This window comes from Onychomys torridus, chromosome 20 (assembly GCF_903995425.1).
Source record: "Onychomys torridus chromosome 20, mOncTor1.1, whole genome shotgun sequence".
Lineage (NCBI taxonomy): Eukaryota > Metazoa > Chordata > Mammalia > Rodentia > Cricetidae > Onychomys > Onychomys torridus.
The window spans coordinates 1595845-1614520 of NC_050462.1; the positions used below are offsets into that span (position 1 = coordinate 1595845).

An 18676-nucleotide genomic window follows, 5' to 3' on the forward strand; every position below is an offset into this window, starting at 1 on the left:
TTATTCAAACCATCACACCACCACCACCACCACACCACCACCACCACCACACCACCACCACACCACCACCACCACACCACCACCACCATACCACCACCACCACCACCACCACCACCACTACCTCCACCACACCCACCACCACCACCACCACCACCACCACCACCTCCACCACACCACCATCACCACCTCCACCACACCACCACCACACCACCACACCACCACCACCACCACACCACCACCACCACCACACCACCACCACCACCTCCACCACACCACCACCACACCACCACCACCTCCACCACACCACCACCACCACCACCACACCACCACCACCACACCACCACCACCACCACCACACCACCACCACCACACCACCACCACCACACCACCACCACCACCACCACACCACCACCACCACCTCCACCACACCACCACCACCACCACACCACCACCACCACCACCACCATATTACAGGACATAAGCACATTTTAATTGGCCAGTTTAAAAGGAATCATGTAATTGTAGTCACCAATTAAGTGGCTTAGGGAGGATTTCTGAGAGGAAATAAGGTCAAAGCTGAGATCTGAAGGGTACATGAATATCAAGCAAGACAAAAGGCATGGAGGAAGTGCTGGACCATGAGAGCAACTATGGAAAAATCCAGAGTGAGGGAGCAGTGACTCTGTGAAACTTGGAATCAGTTGTGATGGCCTGAGTGCAGGGTCAGCAGAGGTGAGCTGGAAGGAAGGCAGGACCCATCTGGGGGAACCTGGTAGGACTGGACTTTGTCCAGAGGCACCATGGGAAAATGGTCATGGTGGAGCCTGGCTGGGAGCAGGGCAGTGAGGGAGAATTGCAGGTGTGGTCCTAGGCAGATGGAGATGGGCAGATGTGGATAGAATCTTATCTATTTGAAATGGAAGGAAGACACAGACAGATGCACTTGGGGCTTGGAGAGAGAAGACTCTGCCCCCATCGGAGACCTGGGAAGAACTCACAGAGGAGTGGTAGCTGTTCCAAGGAGGGACGACACAGTAGTGTTACGCTCAAGAAGGCCACAGGCAGAGGGCACGGGGGAGGGGGCAACCTGAGACGCCCTTGAGAATGCCACTCTGAACAATCTAAAGTAGACAGAACTGGGATTCACCTCAGGAAATTTAGAGAGTGGAATTGGAGCTTCTTATGAAAGAGCTTCTGCTGAGTCAGTAGCCTGGAGGAATGTCAGAGGGCTCCACTGGACAAGCAAGGGTGTGTGTGTGTGTGTGTGTGTGTGTGTGTGTGTGTGTGTGTGTGTGTGTGTGAGAGAGAGAGAGAGAGAGAGAGAGAGAGAGAGAGAGAGAGAGAGAGAGACTAAGATGATTCTCCACCAGAATGACTTCTGTTGATTCTGTTAATGACTTCTGTATTTTTATTAAACAGAAGCATTTAATCATCAGATCTCTACTTTTCTGCATGTGAATGGATTCTGAGTTATTAGGCAGTCCACTGGCATCATCATCCCCTTGGCTTTCTCTCACTTTCTGTAACCTCTTGGGGTGGGGAAAGATGGATCTCATTCACAGCAGAGTCCACAGAAGCTTTTCCAAGAGGGTCAGAATGAGGCAAGCAGAGGAGAAGTCTTTGCTGGAGACAGGGTGGGGACAAGAAATCATTCATTCCTCAAACACAGTTAGAGCAATGAGAGGAAGCACCAGAAAGAGGTGGAAGTTGGTGTCAAAGGAAGATATGAGAGCCAGGGATGTTTGTGTTCCTGAAGAAGGAGGGTTGTTGTGCTTGGGTGAGTCCAGAGTGCCCAGGTCTCAGGTCTGCATCTTGTGAGCTGATGGACTGGTGAGTTTTAGTTTGCTTGTCTGTATAGGGGAACAGCCCAGCGCTGGCACTGTGCAGCCTGTGGAGGCAGTGTGTGCAGAGTGACTAATATAGGACCCAATCTCCTGAGTACCTGTGCCACCACGCCCTGTTGCTTAGTGATGGTGTGCCACTCTGTTCAGCAGGGAGCAGGTAGGGGCACCCAGCACTTCATGAGAAGGTGTAGCCATCACTTTTTCATTGTGTCTGGAACGGCCTAAAGGAGGGAAGGTGTTATGTTTGAACATTTGGGCCTTACGTTTAACTCTGTTTGGAGAGGGCTGTGGAACCTTTGGGAGATGGAGCCTCACTGGAGGAAGTGGGTCACTAAGGGAAACTTCTGGGATTTTATTGCCTGATCCCACTTATGGTTCACTCTCTTCCTGAGCACTGGAGCCACAGACTAGCTGCTTCCAGCTTCCGCCAGACCTTTCTCTCCATGATGTACTGCATCCCCTCAAACTAGAAACCAAATAAACCCTACCCTATTTACATTGTTTCTTGTCATGTGTTTTGGTCACAGAAAGGAGAGAAGTAACTATAAGATAAAATGTGTGGGGTGGAAATAGTATAAGAGCCAGAATGGCAAGGAAGCTTTCTGCGAGGCCACCTCTTCTAATACATGGACAGCACCTGAGCAGTGGTCATCAGAGGGAGTCACGAGTCCACCCTGCAAAGAGCTGCAGGCGATAATGACTGCTGAGAGGCAGGGTTAGCCTTTCCCAGGCATGAGCCCCCAATTGGTCACCCAATACAAACCATATACATACAAAACCCAAAACAAATCCAGCAGACTATATTGATATGTTTGTGCATATGTTTATATCTGTCTGTCTAGATATGTGTGCATATGTTTATATCTCTGTATGTCTAGATATGTGTGCATATGTTTATATCTGCCTGTCTGTCTAGATATGTGTGCATATGTTTATATCTATCTGTCTAGATATGTGTGCATATGTTTATATCTCTGTCTAGATGTGTGTGCATATATTTATATCTGCCTGTCTGTCTGTCTAGATATGTGTGCATATGTTTATATCTGCCTGTCTGTCTGTAATGACAAAGAAAGGAGGATATAAATTTGAAACTTGGGGAAGGGGCATGAGGGTTGGAAGGAATGGACATGGAGAAGAAGGTACCTAGCATTTCCAGTGACAGAATGGATCACATTTGCCTCTTAGATGGCTCCCGTTGAGGAGGCTGGACTGGGGGCAGGGCATCCTGTTGAGAGGATGTGTCTGTGGTTCAGGTGAGAGATGGCATGGCTGGAGAAGAGATGGAAGGGGCATTGAGATGCAGCTGGTTCACAGGGGAGAATCACTGAGACGGGGTTGGGGGACAATGAGGACTCCATGCTGTCTTGGGAAAATGAGCAGGTGACAAGGAGTCACAAAGACGATGAAGGTGCCATCCCCAATACACAAGTTATTCCAAGGGAGAAAGTCAAGCCACTGGCAAAGGAAGGACTCTTAGGTCAAATTGGTCAGTGAATTCCCAAGCTTGTGTCATGACCACACAAAGAATGACAAGGACTTGGATTGTAACTCATATTGACTCATGGAGGTAGAACAAATGACTCTGGGAAGCCTGTCTCCATGTCCTGGTGGCCTGTGGCTTGTCTGTAGAAAAGCCTGCGGTCCTGTTTTTCCAGCCAAAGGTTTGCCTGTTTGCTCTGTGGATGTTGTGTGGGATACCATGGACATAAACAGAACAGGGCTTCAGAACCCAGCTAGTCTCCTAAATCAAGTGATAATGAGGCTTAGCAACCAAACAAAACAGTGCTGATTTCTTTTATTATTGGAGATGATTTACAGGGAACAGAGAATGGTTTGCATTTTAAAGAGAGAGAAAACCCTATGCTGTAACATTCTGGTCAATTTGGAATGAGTCTTGTGAGATTATCCTCAACTTTGTTAATCAGGACTACTTCTAATAAAAAAATTCTTTTCTTTCTGTATAAACAGTTTAGGACAGCAGGGATCACAGAAGCTGTTTTTGTCCTAACCACAACCCAACCACCCTAGAGAATTCAGTTTAGTTCTCCACATAATCTGCTCATTCTTGCATCTTTACAAGCAAAAATTATAGCTAGAATTTAACGTGTGAGTCAAAGCAGTTTTGATGTCATGACGTAGTAAGAGGTTTGGGGACCATTCTTTATGGCTACACAAATACTATTGAATGTATTATATATACTTAGCCAGTTCCCTGCCATGGGGCATTCATGATGTTTCTAATTTTTCTCTTATTAAAAGACCCACACATTACTTTAGGATGCTTTCTTAGAAATAATAGATCAGAAAGTTTGAGTATTTTGTGGCTCCTGACATATTGTAAAACTGCTTCAGAGGAAAAAGAAAAAAAAAAAAACTGCTTTGGAGGAACAGTTGTACTAATAGGATCCCTGGCAATCTGAAGATGCTAGTTGTACTATAGATTTAAAAAAATTTATTACGCTTGTTTAGTGTGTATGCACATGAGCATACACTTGCTCATATATACATGTATACACATATATACATGTCTTAACACACATGTGGAAGCCAGAGGGCAATTTGCTCCTGCGTGGGTCTGGGGATGGGAGCTGAAGGTCATCAGGCTGATGGCAAGTGTGTTTATTTACTCATGGACCATCTTGCTGGTATTTCACTACAGTTTTGACAGCACCTTTTTCATAGTATCTGCTAATGTTAGAGGACTCAGTGGAGCATCACTGCTGTACCCAACTGCACAGGAGAAATTTCCCGGGGCTAGACCAAGAGAGGCCCTGCTTTTCCTGAGAAATAGTCTGTTCTGGTGAATGCTGGGACTTCTGGGTCACTGGTGTTATCTTGTTTGCTTGGGTGGTTAGGAAACTCAGAGCCCAAATCATGACCTTCTTGCAACCAGCACAATCTCTTGACTCAATATTAAGGTTTCATCCCTCTGTCTGTCCTGGCCTACCACTAGTGTTCACACTTAACCATTGTTAATATCTGCTTTGGATCCTTGCTCCATAGCTGGTCACATGATGAGCCACTGGAGGGCCCAGACACAGGCTGACACAAATGTGAGGCAGTTAGGCCATTAAACCTTCATGTAGGCTTAGACTGCGCACCAGGACAAGGGGTTTCAGGAGCAGTACCAGTGACACAGGCTCCGAGACAGCATTTTACACAGGACATGACATCCCAGGGCACATAGATGACTGACTACAGAAGTGGCCCCTTAGGTAGTTCAGAGAAGGATGGGATCATTTTAGTTATCACTGTTTCTTATGTGTGTTTATGTGCATGAGTGTGGAAGACAGAGATCCATGTCAAGGGACATCTGTATCACGCTCCACCCCATCTTTTGAGGTAGGGTCTTTACTGGGATCAAGTGCTCTCCAGTTAGGCTAGATTGGCTGGCTAGCAAGCACCCCCCCCAATCCTTCTATCTCCATGTCCCTAACACTGGGGTTATGGGCCCTTGAGTGCCACCATGCACAGCATTTTACATGAGCATTTCGGAGTCCTCATATGCATAGTAAGCACTTGACCCAGTAAGCCACGCCCACGAGCCCACAAAGTAATGTCTATAAAGTCTCATTTTCCTCCCCAAGTGGTTTTATGATGCTCCAAATGGATTCTCTGAGCATCATGTGAGCTGTCTCTTCTCTTCCCACCTTGAGATGAGGCAAGGCTGCCTGCCTATTCTCCACCTTCAAGGCACTCGGTTCCCTAATGTGCCAAAGTGGGTAATCCTCAGGCTACCACTTTAAGATCTGTGCCTCACCATCTCCTCACTTCTTTCTGTCCCACCAAACTGATGCTAGTTTAGGTGACATCACCACCAGTTGTCCCTTCAGTTACAGGCAGACTACACGGCTCCCTGAGTCCTTAGATATCACAGAAGGAAACCAAGGCACAGAAGATGGATTCTGTCAAGTCCCAATAGCTAACAGGTTCACAGTGCCTGCTTATTGCATGGATGAGTGAAGTCGGTGAAAGCCCTGGTGTGCATGAAAGCAAATGCTACTGGATGAAGAGTTTTCTCTCTGGGAAAGCCCTGAGGTTGCACCCCACCGGTGGGGGAGCAGGCTCGGCATCTCTCAGGAGGACAGAATGCAGCCTCATTTCTCTGACCATGAGCATCTGCTCAGGACTTAGACAGAAGGGCAGAGTGCCTGGGGTCTGAGTAAACATAAAAAGGAACTCCCCCAAGGAGGACAAGAGCTGTCAGGAGATTCGGAAACACACTTATTGAGTGTTTCCTAAGATTGGACTCTACCTCTATCTATCGCCCCTCCTCCCAATTTCACAAGGATTCTTTAAAGTAGAGGTTATTATTGTTTCTAGATAATTTTTTAAACAAAATTTTTTAATTTAAAGTTTTTTTTATGTTTAATTATGTTTATGCATGTGTGTCTGTGTGTGGGTCTGTGCACATGAGTGCAGGTGTCTGCAGAGACCAGAAGTGGGTGTTGGATTCCTTGGAGCTGGAGTTGCAGATGTGGGTGCTGGGAACCTTCTGCAAGAGCAGTACATACTCTGAACTGCTGAACTGTCTCTCCAGCCCCTCATTTCTATCTTTGTTTGTTTGTTTGTGAGGCTGGGTTTCCTCTTTGTAGCTTTGGAGCCTTTCCTTGAACTTGCTCTGTAGCCTAGGCTGGCTTCAAACTCAGATCCACCTGCCTCTATCTCCCGAGTGCTGGGATTAAAGGCATGCACCACCACTGCCTGGCCTCGTTTCTATCTTAGAAAATAGGGAAAGCAAATGGCTCACAAATGGCTGAGTTAAGATGTAATTTGGGTCCTCTAATTCCCAAAATTCGACCACACAAACTTTCCCTTATGTCTCCTCTATAAAAACATCATCAGCAAACACCAGGGAGGGAGGCCTGTTGGTGTGTTCCTACCCTGCATGATGTCCTCCTCTCCAAACTCTTTAGGAGTGTGGCTGTCCCAGGCCACCATAGTTACAATCCTCTCCTCTACAGAGAGGTGAAGGAAACCCTCTGGGCAGGAATGGAAGCCTTATCTTTTCAATCCACAGCAAGACCTAGCTTTCCTGTGTGCCAAGCCCTAAGCTACGCCTTTGCTCTCACACACCCTACATTCAAGTAGCAAAAGACCCACTTAGCACTCAGTGAGGAAGTGCCCTGGATGCTCTCAGGTGAGACCAAGTACAAAGACATGAAGTAGAATCAGGTGATGGCAAGAGCCTGCCTATGCAGGCTGGTCCCAGGAGGCCTCTGAGCAGAGGAATCTTGCTCAGAAGCCCAAATGTCATCTTCAGAGATGGAAGCCTGTAAAATGTGGGTGACCTTGCATTCTTGTAGAGGAATGTGGGGAGGAAAGGGGCCAGCTTGTACGGATGAAAGAGGGATGCTACAAAGGGCCTAGTTGCAGAGCTGACGGTGGATTTGGTTCCAGGTATGACGACGGACACAAGAGGGATTGGAATATTTTAGAGCAGCCTTGGCTCTCCCTGTAACTACAGGGGAATAAAGCACCACAGCCCAGTGATGTCCCCTCAGGATCTGAGCCCCACAACCATCAAAATGCTGTCCACCTGCCACCACCACACACAGTCTTCTCTAGGGTGTCCAAGACTCCTAGCAAGTCAGTGCACCAGGGCCTGTCTACTTCCTTCAGTCACAGCACCCCCTCCACCCTTTTCCTGTGGGTAGCTGGCTCTTGTGTTGCTATACAGACAGGGCCTGTTTCCTTCTCTGTCTCCCCAACAACTCCCACCCCCCTACCCTCCCACCCCCCACCCCCACTCCTACACATTTCCTGATGGGTAACTGGCTCTTGCATTGTCTTACAGATCATAAGGCAGCAGTTCCCTCAGCTAACCACCAGAAGACTTGGGACCCGAGGACAGTCAAAGTAAGCACCAAGCAGCCGCTGCCTTCACAGTACTCGCCTCTGGGCCTTGAGGCCAGACCCTAGACTGTTCCCTGGAGCTTGATCTGCAGGCCTTGGGGAAGATCTGAGCCTAAGGGGGGACATGGAGGAGCTTCATGACAGCTGGGCTTGCTCTCTCAGGACCCTTCAGAGAGAGGGGCTGGCCATCCGAAGGCCTATGACCTTTAGCCCAGTTGCTGGTTGTCATGTGACCGTGTGCCACTCCATCCTCAACTGTTCTTGTAAAGCAGTCTATGCATATTTTCCAGGAGTGCCAGGACTTAGACCATCTCCAGATTGCTTGGACTGTTCAGTTGACTAACCTCTGCTCTGATAGTATACAGTAGGCCAAGACACAAACCGTCTCCAACAACATGGGGGAGAGGCAGGAGGTTCCTCCCCGACCTTAGCGTTTTCAACCAGCCTGCTAACATTTGCTTCACTTTCTTGTCTGAGACAGGTTCCTCCTCTGTAAACTTGAGTTACCTGGGCCTCTCAAATACTAAGATTATAGGTCTCATCCTGCCTGGCTTGCAGGGACATTCTGATGTGTAAGACAGACCTGAAAAGACTTCAGGTCACAGGAGAAAATAGGAAGGGGATGGGTTTGGCGAGGTCTCCTGGAGGTACTGACTCTTAAGACCAGAGGAAGTGAGGACCACAAGGACACCTGTCTCCCAGGTGTGCACCAGAAAGGGGGCCCAGCCTGTCCTACTCCATCGAAGATACACAGGATTTACCTCTAAAGATATTTTGGAAGCCTTCAAGGGACAGGCAGTGTCCCTTGGAACAGGGAGGTGGCCACAGAAGTTTGGCCAGCCCCAGTTCAACAGCTCCCTTTACTGGAAGACTTCTAAGAACCTTTATTATGCTAATGTGCAGCGCAGCTCCACTAGAGGGCGCCTTCTTCTACTGCAGCATTCTAGACCTTTGGGCACCCTGAGCAAGGCAGCACAGTGAGCTAGCAAACGTCAAAACCTATAAAAAGAAAAACCTTAAATCATCATATAGGACTTAGAAGTCTTGTCTTGGGGAGGCTATAAAGCACAACGTCCACATTGTTATCCTGAGAAGCAGAGGCCCCATGACTCCGGCTGGCCTCTGAGCTATACACCCTGGGTTTCATTTAGTTTGCTTTATATGATGACATGAGGGTTTAGATAGCCCAGGCTGGCTTCAAACTGGACACAGGGCAGAAGAAGGCCTTGAACTCCTGATCCTTCTACCACTGTGATCACAGGCCTGGGCCACCAGCCCTGGCTGGGGCCGGACGTTCTTATCATCCAATGAAGAGTCTGGCTTTGGGAATGGGAGGGGAAGAAAATATATCATCAAATTTGGGAAAACCCTTTTTTTGGTAAAGTCTGAAAATGAGTATGGGGGTGTGTATTTTTCTGCGTCTATGTGTCTGCCTGTTTGTGTCTCTGTGCACATGTCTGTCTGCCTATGTCTTTGTGCATATGTGTCTGTGTGTCTGTCTGTGTCCATGTCCGTGTCCATGTCCGTGTGTGTGTGTGTGTGTGTGTGTGTGTGTGTGTGTGTATGTGTCAGTCAGAAGCTCTTAAAAAATCCAAAGGACTGTCCAGAAAAATTTTGAATAAATAAAGGACATCTTAAGATAATTTCTCAATGATTTATTTCCCAGGGTCACTATATTGGAGAACAAACTTCCCACCTTTGTTTATAAAGAAAAAATCTGATATTTTGTTTAAATATAAGGTTGCAACTTCAGGAAGGAGAGGAGGCAAAAATTAGATTCTTAATTATTGGCTGGTAATCACGAACTCGATAATTCAAAATCTTGGTTGGGCCAGATTTGAACCACACATCAGCTCTGCTCATCATCCCAGATCTTTGGGGGCTGAGGCAGGAGGCAAGAGTTTGAGGCCACATGAACTTAAAGGCCAGCCACCTGAGTTACACAGCAAGACATTTTCAAGGTGGGGTGGAAGGGTTAATTAAGCAGATGCTGAATGGGTGGAAATGTATGGAAACTTTGGTCTAGCCTCTGGCCTTTGGAGAACCACCGGCTCCTACATAACTTTTGATGTCTCCGGAGAGTAGGAATAGTAGAGTTGATAAATGTGGAAACCTCAGAGCAGAAACAGAACATGCATGACTCCCACCTGCATGCACTAGGAGAACCATCCTTTCTGAGAGAACCTGTTTTCCTCTGTCCTTCTCTTTTTCTTTAACCTACATGTTAACACCTGTTTTTGAAGTTCTGCACACTCAGAGCCATATTCTACCATTTCCACAAGGATTCTTCCATGTTGCTCACATCCTCAGCCAATCTAAAGGTATCAAGATGCTTCAAGCTGCAAATGTCCCCCATTGCAGCGTGGCTTCCCCCAAATCCCTCTGCAAAGCCACTTTGAGAGATCAAACATGTCTGGTGAGGAGAACACTCCAAGAGGGGACCAGACCAGAACAGTAGCTTTACTGTAAGTAGAGATCTTAGCAACATGCATGGATTAATCAAGAAGTAAGCTGTTCTATCTTACAATGATGTAAATATTCCATAATGTCATATTAAGATAGGACTGTCTTGACTTTAAGCAGTTATAAGGAAAGGAACATTTGAAAGCTAAGGTGGTGTATTATAACTGTCTTCCCTCCAGAAGGCACCTGTGGAGCCACTGGTACCAGCCCCTCCCCCACAGAGTGCCCGCAGAGGGAAAGGCAGTTATATGACAGTTGGGAAGTAGAAGGTCCAGACGGTAGATATTAACTCAACACAAAGAACTTTCTGGTATAACTACATCGGCTGAAAATGAACTGGGCTGCCTTCGGAGGGCCTGAGTTCTTCATCCCAGGAGGCATGCAGATGGAGGCGAGCTGCCCACTGGGCAGAAATTTCACAGAATGGTACCAGCAGGAAGGGGGCTGTGAAAGGGAAGGTTCCATGCACCCATCTCTCCCTCCCGGTGAACACCTTTCCCAAGACTCAAAATGCTTCCTTGGACCTTTCCCCACGTTTCTGTGGCTAGAGAAAAGTAGCTGATGCGTTGTCCAGTGTGTCCGAAGTTAAGGCCCATGGTTACTGTAGCTTTGCTATTTCACTGTGAAACTCCACCCCAGGCCCACTCAATCGGAATCTTGGGGGTTAGGATGCTGCCATGTGCTCTGTGAGTGATTCTTAGTGTGAATAAAGCTTAGGAATCACTGACCTAGAGCGGCAAAGTCTGTTAGTGGTTCAAATCCCCCCCTCTGCTGCCTACTCACTTGGTTGGTCTTGGGTGCATCACTTAAATTCTCTAGACCTTAGTTTCCTTGTTGTAAAATGTGAAGTGTGAGTGGTTTTTCTAGCCTCATGGGGATTTTGTGAAACAAGCTAATGTGTGTCAAGCCCTGCTTGCCATGGACCTCAAGCTGGTGAACCTCACAGTTGCCTCTACTGTTCATTTCACAGCTGGATCAGGGGCCTCATTCTCAGGTGTTCTGAATCAGTGGGTTCTGGGAGGGGGTCTAGGAATCTGCATGTTTATTAAACTCCAAAAGTAATTCTGATACACATCCTGTTTACTGTTAGTAACTGCACAGTAGCTGTGTAGGCAAACGGAGTGGCCGGCAACCTGTTCTTACCTGAAATTGCTCTACGCCCTTGAGCAAATTGCTTGCCTTTTCTTTTTCCCATTTTCTCATCTTTATGATGATCGAATCAATCCTCATTTCAGAAAGTTATTTTCAAATTAATGTGAATAAAGTACTTTGCAAAGTGTCCAGAGCCTAAGTAGATTGTTAGCTAAAGTACCAAAGAAAGAAAGAAAGAAAGAAAGAAAGAAAGGGAAGAAAGAAAGAAAACAAAACAAAAAACCCAAAACACAAACCCCACCACCTCCACCAACAACAAATGCAACTTCCTTCAGCCCCTCCTCAGTTGTAACTGAAAGATATCTGTGATTATGCCCATTGTGAGTTAAGAAGAATTTCTGGTCTCTGGCACTCACAGTCAAGTGAATGTATCTTCTCAAAATTACAGCTTATGCTGGGTGAGAGGCATGTGAGAGGCAGTCTCTGAGGTGGGTGTCTGAGAGTTTGAGGCCAGCCTGGTCTAAATAGCAAGTTCCAGGCCAGTCGGGAATACACAGTCAAACCTAGTTTCAAAATGAATAATAATAAAATAAAAATTGAAAAATCAGAGGTCTCCAATACTAGCCTTTGCTGAAGATAGTCATGGCCAGGTAAATTTTAATTGATGATATATGAACACATCCCCACAGAGGGGGCTACTCAAGTGTTAGGTACCCTTGGGAAGGTATTTGATAGATATTAGAGATCAGGTATAAATGGAAAATTTCTCATCCCTTTTTTGCTTTGCAAAGTATTTGACTTAACATTTTCTGTAGGAGGCAATTTGAGTTATTTTTACCTGCCTGACTGATGACTAGCAACACGGAACTTAGGCTTAATTGTAGATTTCAGGGTGTCAGACCTTATAGGAGAGTTAACGCTTTTAGCCCCGGGTTGGATGTGTCCAGCCGTGCTTGGTTTTGGACAACATTCTCCAAACCAGGAAACCCCCAGCTAATAATGATCCATGTGTGCTCTTATCTATCTATTTCGGCGGCCCAGGTACCATTACTATGGGATAGCAGTGAAGGAAAGCTCCCAGTATTATGATGTGATGTATTCAAAGAAAGGAGCTGCCTGGGTGAGCGAGACGGGCAAGAGAGAAGTGACCAAACAGACAGTGGCCTATTCTCCCCGGTCCAAGCTGGGGACATTGTTGCCAGACTTTCCAAATGTCAAAGACTTAAATCTGCCAGCCAGTCTTCCTGAGGAAAAGGTAACCTCATCTGAAGTGATTGCTGGGGATGATTGCCCTCCCTCCCTCCCTCCCTCCCTCCCTCCCTTCCTCCCTCCCTTCTCATCTCCCTCCCACCCTCCCTTCTCATCTCCCTCCCTCCCTCCCTCCCTCCCTTCTCATCTCCCTCCCTCCCTCCCTTCTCATCTCCCTTCCTCCCTCCCTTCTCATCTCCCTCCCTCCGTCCCTCCCTTCCTCATAGATTTCAAAGAATTCCCAAATGTCTATGGTGATTTTTGCAGAGGCACTTACACAAATGATGCACTGGGTTCTATTTTTTCAATGTCTTAGCCATAAGGAGAATTTAGTCCCCTCAGCCCTCCTGTACCATGTGCTAAGTACTCTGCAGTGCTTTGGACACATAAGTGTGAAGACTTTGTTATTTTAATCTTCTGGGATTCCAGAGTCTCAGGGTAGAAAGTGAAGGCAGAGCACAGTGCTTTTGAACTGTGGGGTGGTGTCTGGGTGCCATGTGAGCACAGAGCACCCAAGGCACAGAGCACAGATCACTTAAGGGCTATCATTCCCCTTCAGGCCTTTCCGATGCATGGCTATTAGGTGAAGTCTATCCGTCCAGTGGAATATTGCCGGGGCAACCACACTGTATACTGTCTTCCTCTGTCATTGATGCTTCACTCACCCCACAGGTGTCGACCTTTATCATGATGTACAGAACGCACTGTCAGAGAATACTGGACACCGTCATAAGGGCCAACTTTGATGAGGTAGGTCAACAGCATTATGCTATAGACACTCTGTTAAAATATTGGACTTCACACCCATTCTTACTTTAAGAGCTCCTGACAAGCCTGGTGTCTAGCAGCCCTTGGCCACTGGTCCACTTACCCTTCACAGTGATGCTACCAGCCAGGCTCTCATTCCTGTTGTACAGAGGTCACATGCACATCAGGTGGGGTTGGATTTTCCTTAATTTGTCTAGAGAATGACATTAGGAAGACCATCTTGCCAGCATATCAGCACACCTACACATATGGATTCTGAGAAGCTAAATGATATTTTGATTTCAACCTTTTCCTGAGATCATCTGCCTTATTGCCTTTGGGGTGATTGCTTCCCCACCTAAGGCCTGATCTCCATTCCCCCCAATTTTCATCAGTAGGGCCATCTTTCAATGCAAGAAGTCTACTTTATTTCTGCTTTAGAATATTGTATTCAAGAAAAGAACAAAAAGGGAAAAACAAAAGAGAACTGAGGCATCTGTTTGACTAGAGGGATACTAAAATCCTCGTGCGACAAAACCACCTACCTCATCTCCCCTGACCAGAGGCCTTGATTTTTAAAGATGGCGCCTTTTGGTCAGAATCATCATCAGCAGCAGCAGTACCTGGGGGTTGGATATGGACGTTTAATCAGAGGGCGGAGAAGTGGGCTCTCAATGAACTACAAACCTTGTTGACTGGTGAGAAATATCCCAGAGGTTCCTTCTGTATGTGTCTTTCCCGTTGCCTGGTTCTGTAGACACAGCACCAGAAAAAATGGCAGTTCATTGGTAAAGACAGACCCTTCTGCCTTCTCTCAGCTTTTGTACCCACATCTCTAAAACGTCCTCTAAATTCTCCCAAATCACTGAAGTGGCCATTTCAGTGGATTGTTTTTTTAATGAAACCAGCAAAGAATGTGTTACAAATAGTTGAGATGGCCCTGGCTGCTACAACAAATAAGCCCAAGAGCTTCCTGGAAGCTTTTTTCTTAGTCATGTCACAGTCTAATATGATGCTCTTTAGTTGAGAGCTTGGTGGCTAGGGATGATTTAGGGACCCAGGCTTATTCTAGGTTGTGGCCTAGAGTCTCAGAGTCCTGTTGTTCAGCCTATGGGCTGGTTGAAAGGGCTACAGGGAAGTCATGCCCCATTCTTAACCTTGTTATCTTAGGACTAAGACACATCACCATTGTGTGCTTGACAAGAGTGGGCTCCTTCTTAATGCAACAGGTTTGAGGAGTATGTGTGAGCCCTCATAGTTGCTGTGAAAGTCTCCCTATCACATGCAACTTTAATTCAAAACTTATTCCCATCATTTCATTTCCCTTCTGTTCAGCTATTTCCTACACTTCATGGTTATCAAATGTTGCTGTATGTTGTCTACTCACTTTAGAGAGTTATGCAATACACAGACTTACAGGAGAGAAGTAAAGGCTTGCAAACCAGAGAGTAGACTATGGAACATACAGGGGTTTGGGAACTTCCTGGGGGCAAAGTACTCTAGGAGAAAAACACATTCAAGGCTTTGCCCTACATTGCAAGTATCAGTTTCTCAGCCAAGAAAATAAAACAGCACCCCTGCCCATATGATTCACAGGATTAGTAGAAGGCAGAGATGCAGTTATAAACTGGGAGTGGTCTCACAGATGCTGGCTATTATTAGCTATCCAGGCATCCAGAGAACAAGAGACTTGTCCAAGGTCACACTGCTGGTGTAAACCAAAGCTTTTGCTACCTGACACTTTTAGTCTGGTGTCCTTTCTGCTCTCCTGGCTGCCTTTAAGGTGCCTGAGCAAGACATGGTTCAGTCCTCCTAGCCACCACAGAAGCCACAACAGAAAGAAGCAGGGATCCACCTAGCCACCACAGAAAGAAGCAGGGATCCACCTAGCCACCACAGAAAGAAGCAGGGATCCACCTAGCCACCACAGAAAGAAGCAGGGATCCACCTAGCCACCACAGAAAGAAGCAGGGATCCACCCAGCCATAACAGAATGAAGGGCAGTATTTTACTTTTGATGGCATGGCTTTCTCCTCCAGCTAAGGAAAGTCTTCAGTAACTGGACTGTTTTCCCCAGCATTATGACATAACCTCCACAGGAAGAGACCTTGTCCATCTTGTTCCCCGTTCATCCTAGCTGGCTGTACTCTCAGACTCTTGGTACATACTGGTTGGGTGCGTAAGTGGGTGTTTGGATTGATAGGTGGGGGATGGTTGGAGAGATGGGTGCAGCTTATGTAGAACATTGTCAAGCAAATATAAGACCCCAAAATTCACATGGAGGGAACTCCTCACCAGACTGTATATCACAATAAGCCAGGGGGTCCCAAAGTCCCATGTTTGAGTCCCTAAGCCATCATTTATTAGCCTGTGACCTTGACCAAAAGTGTTTTCTGCCTCTGAGCTTTACTTTCTATTGTTGCAAAAAAAAAAAAAAAAAAAAAAAAAAAAAAGGCAATTATAATGTTTTCATAGCAAAACTGGGGTATATACTAAAGAGTGTGTGTAAAGTGTCCAACTTTGTACGAGAATATAATAGATGATAGACATTTTGGTAACTATTTCTTTACTAAGCACTTTCCAATGCCATGCCAATTAAGCACTCAGCTGAAAGCCATTAGATGTCTTTCTACATGTTGCCCATGTGTTTGCTATAAACTAAACATGGACGTGGAAAAGAGATTAAAAAATAATCTTGCTTAGGTGTTCTTTTAAAAGTCTGGGGACTGGAGAGTTGGCTTAGTGGTTAAGAGCACTTGTTGTTGCAAAGGACCTGAGTTCAATTCCCAGTACTCCCATGGAAGTTCACCACATCTTTGGGCACCAGACAAGCATGTGATACACAGATGTACATGCAGGCAAAACACTTATACATATAAAATAATAAAGTAAATTGAATAATTTTTTTAAAATCTGGTGCTTCCCTGGCAGAAGGGATGAAAGCATAGGAGACTTCATCCATTTGCCTGATTCTTTCACTGAAATTGCTAACAAGGACTATGAACATTTCCCAGAATTCCTCCTTTTGTCTAGTACTAAGTTTTCATTTATCCAATGCTACACGATGCCAGGCATTTTACATAAGTTATCTTATTTTATCCTAATAATAGGTAGAAGTCATTATTCTGTCCACCTTCAAAGGGCTGCTGGCTCTCACATGCTCAGTTCTGAGCGTCACACTCGATTGACCTGATTTTACATGGCTAAACCAGAGTTCTTAATTCCCTGCCCTGTTTCCCCCAAGTTTAACATTGCTGGGACCCTCTGCTCAACCAATCAAGCCACGAACCTCAGCTCTTTCCGTTCCTGCCCTTTCTATCCAGTCTAGAGGGAGGTCAGGGCAGCTGTCTGTCCTGAGCAGAAACACTGTCTTTGTCCCATTTCACAGCTGGCCTCCAGGTCTCAACACTTAAATCCCCCTCGTTCTCTCTCCTTCCTCTTCCTTCTCAGAAAAGTGGGGACCATTGAACATTCAGTGATATAAACAGAGAAGGAAGGAGCTTAACAGTGGAGAGCACACTTGATACAATAACTGCCCAGAACTTGGTGACTGAGAAGGGTTCCTTGTGTGGCTTCTAACAGACAGATGTCCGCTAAAGTCTCTCAATGGACTTGTTTTATCCTACACAGTTGCTGATCTTTTCCATACTTTTCACTCGAAGCTGGCAGCTTATAGAAAATGGGGGTAGGGCTGAATGCAAGCCGAGCCAAGGACAGCAGATAGATTCAGACTCTACCGGCCCTTAGGAGTGAAGTAAGCAGGGCTTCTAACAGTGGAAAGGTAAGGTCTAGTGCCTGGCTAGAGGTCAATGTCCAGCAGTAGGCTGGGATCTGGGACCTGATCCTGGCAGGGGTCTGCAGGGTGGTACAGACTGTCAAGTAGAGACAGAAAGCTGTGGAGTAGCAGTAGCAGAGAAAGACGTGGGCCCAGGGAATAAGCCAGAACCCAGCTACCATGGAATAAACAAACTGAGCCCAAGACTCATGATGGAAGGACCCATGCTCTGCCTCCTCCTTTGGATTGCTGCCTGGCTGCGGGCGGCGAACTTGGTAACTCTGCCAGTGGGAGTAAAAAGGCTGGGCTCTAGCAGCAGCAACGTCATGTGAGAGGACTCTACAATGCCTCTGGCACACAGAGGGGCATTAGTGAAAATAGAAATAAGAAGAAGAAAAGTTCTAGCCCCAAAGCACCAAGGCCAGGTTATGGCTCCCACACTGAGTAAGTACTGGTTTATGGGAATCAGCAGCCTGGAAAATGTTCCATGTGGAGCTGAGGTGCCTATCTCGGGGAGTGAGAGAACTCAAGTCAGCCCTGTAGAAATCCGGGGCTGGATGCTCCCAGCTTCCTGATGGGCTTCTCAAATTCGGGGCTACCTTTTTCTGTTTCCCTTCCCTTGTCTCATTCCTCCACCTTCTCCCTCAAACCACACTCTAAAAGTTGTGGATGTGGGATCCCCAAGGACTCTCTGCTTGGATCATCCCCTCAGCCATTTGCTTATCCACAAGAAGCCTGGAGTTCCTGCTGTCACCACGCTAACAAGGATTCCATGAGCGCCCAGCAAGCACTGCTCAGGGGCCTGGTGACTAAGCTGCCCTTCTGTCTTACTGCTGTGTGTCACCACCCGTTATTCCAGAATGACACCAGGCACTTGAGACACTGGCAGCTGGGGACATGAAAAGTCCTTGCGCCTTGTCCAGGTTTGGGCACACATATTTGATTTAGGAGAATTTTGCAGGTAGCGAACGTTTCTTGCACTCTCAACCTGTAACTACTATATCCTTCCCCTTCCTTCCCAGAACACCCGGGAGCCACCAGGGGGCTCAAAGAACAATGGGTGCTAGTGTTCTGACCTTTTATTAAAACAAACAAAAGCAAAAACAAAACAACAGCGTCCAATCCTCCCTTCTGAACTGGCTCTTGGAGTTCAGCTTACAGTGAGGGAGTCCAACACCAGGCTGCAGGGCAGACAGGTGTCCAACAGTGGGCATGTGCAAGTGCGGGTAGTGGGCAGAAGTCCCCACAGCACCCCGAGCTGGGGCAGCTCCCACTGCCACAGAAGTAGACTCAGGTGCCGCAGCCTGTGCTCTGGAGGTAGGGTTGCAAGGCTCTGTCTGATGGCTCCTCTCTCTGTGGGTTGATGCAGGTTCAAAGTTTCCTTCTGCACTTTTGGCAAGGAATGCCACCCCACATGCTGCCCGTGCTAGGCTCCTCCACGGTGGTGAACATTGTGGGCGTGTGTGACTCCATCCTCTACAAGGCCATCTCGGGAGTGCTGATGCCCACAGTGTTACAGGCATTGCCTGACAGGTGAGTTTGCTGGGTCTCTGCCTCTCTTGGGGAGGAGTCCAGCCACTGGCTAGTACTATTTTTTTTTTACTATTATTATAAACAGGGCCTTGTAAGATCATTAATAATAGACTTT

At 46.8% G+C, this 18676-nt stretch overlaps 1 protein-coding gene across 2 annotated transcripts in view; it reads left to right on the forward strand.

Annotated features, from left to right (window-relative positions):
* The window catches only part of Rfx4 (regulatory factor X4), a 145636-nt gene that overhangs the window by 59236 nt on the left and 67724 nt on the right, over window positions 1-18676 (forward strand). For both annotated transcript variants that reach the window (XM_036169693.1, XM_036169694.1), the window contains exons 5-8: window positions 7645-7706; window positions 12300-12513; window positions 13179-13256; window positions 18398-18561. In XM_036169693.1, coding sequence (XP_036025586.1) covers window positions 7645-7706; window positions 12300-12513; window positions 13179-13256; window positions 18398-18561 — 518 coding nt within the window. The remainder of the gene's footprint in view (window positions 1-7644; window positions 7707-12299; window positions 12514-13178; window positions 13257-18397; window positions 18562-18676) is intronic.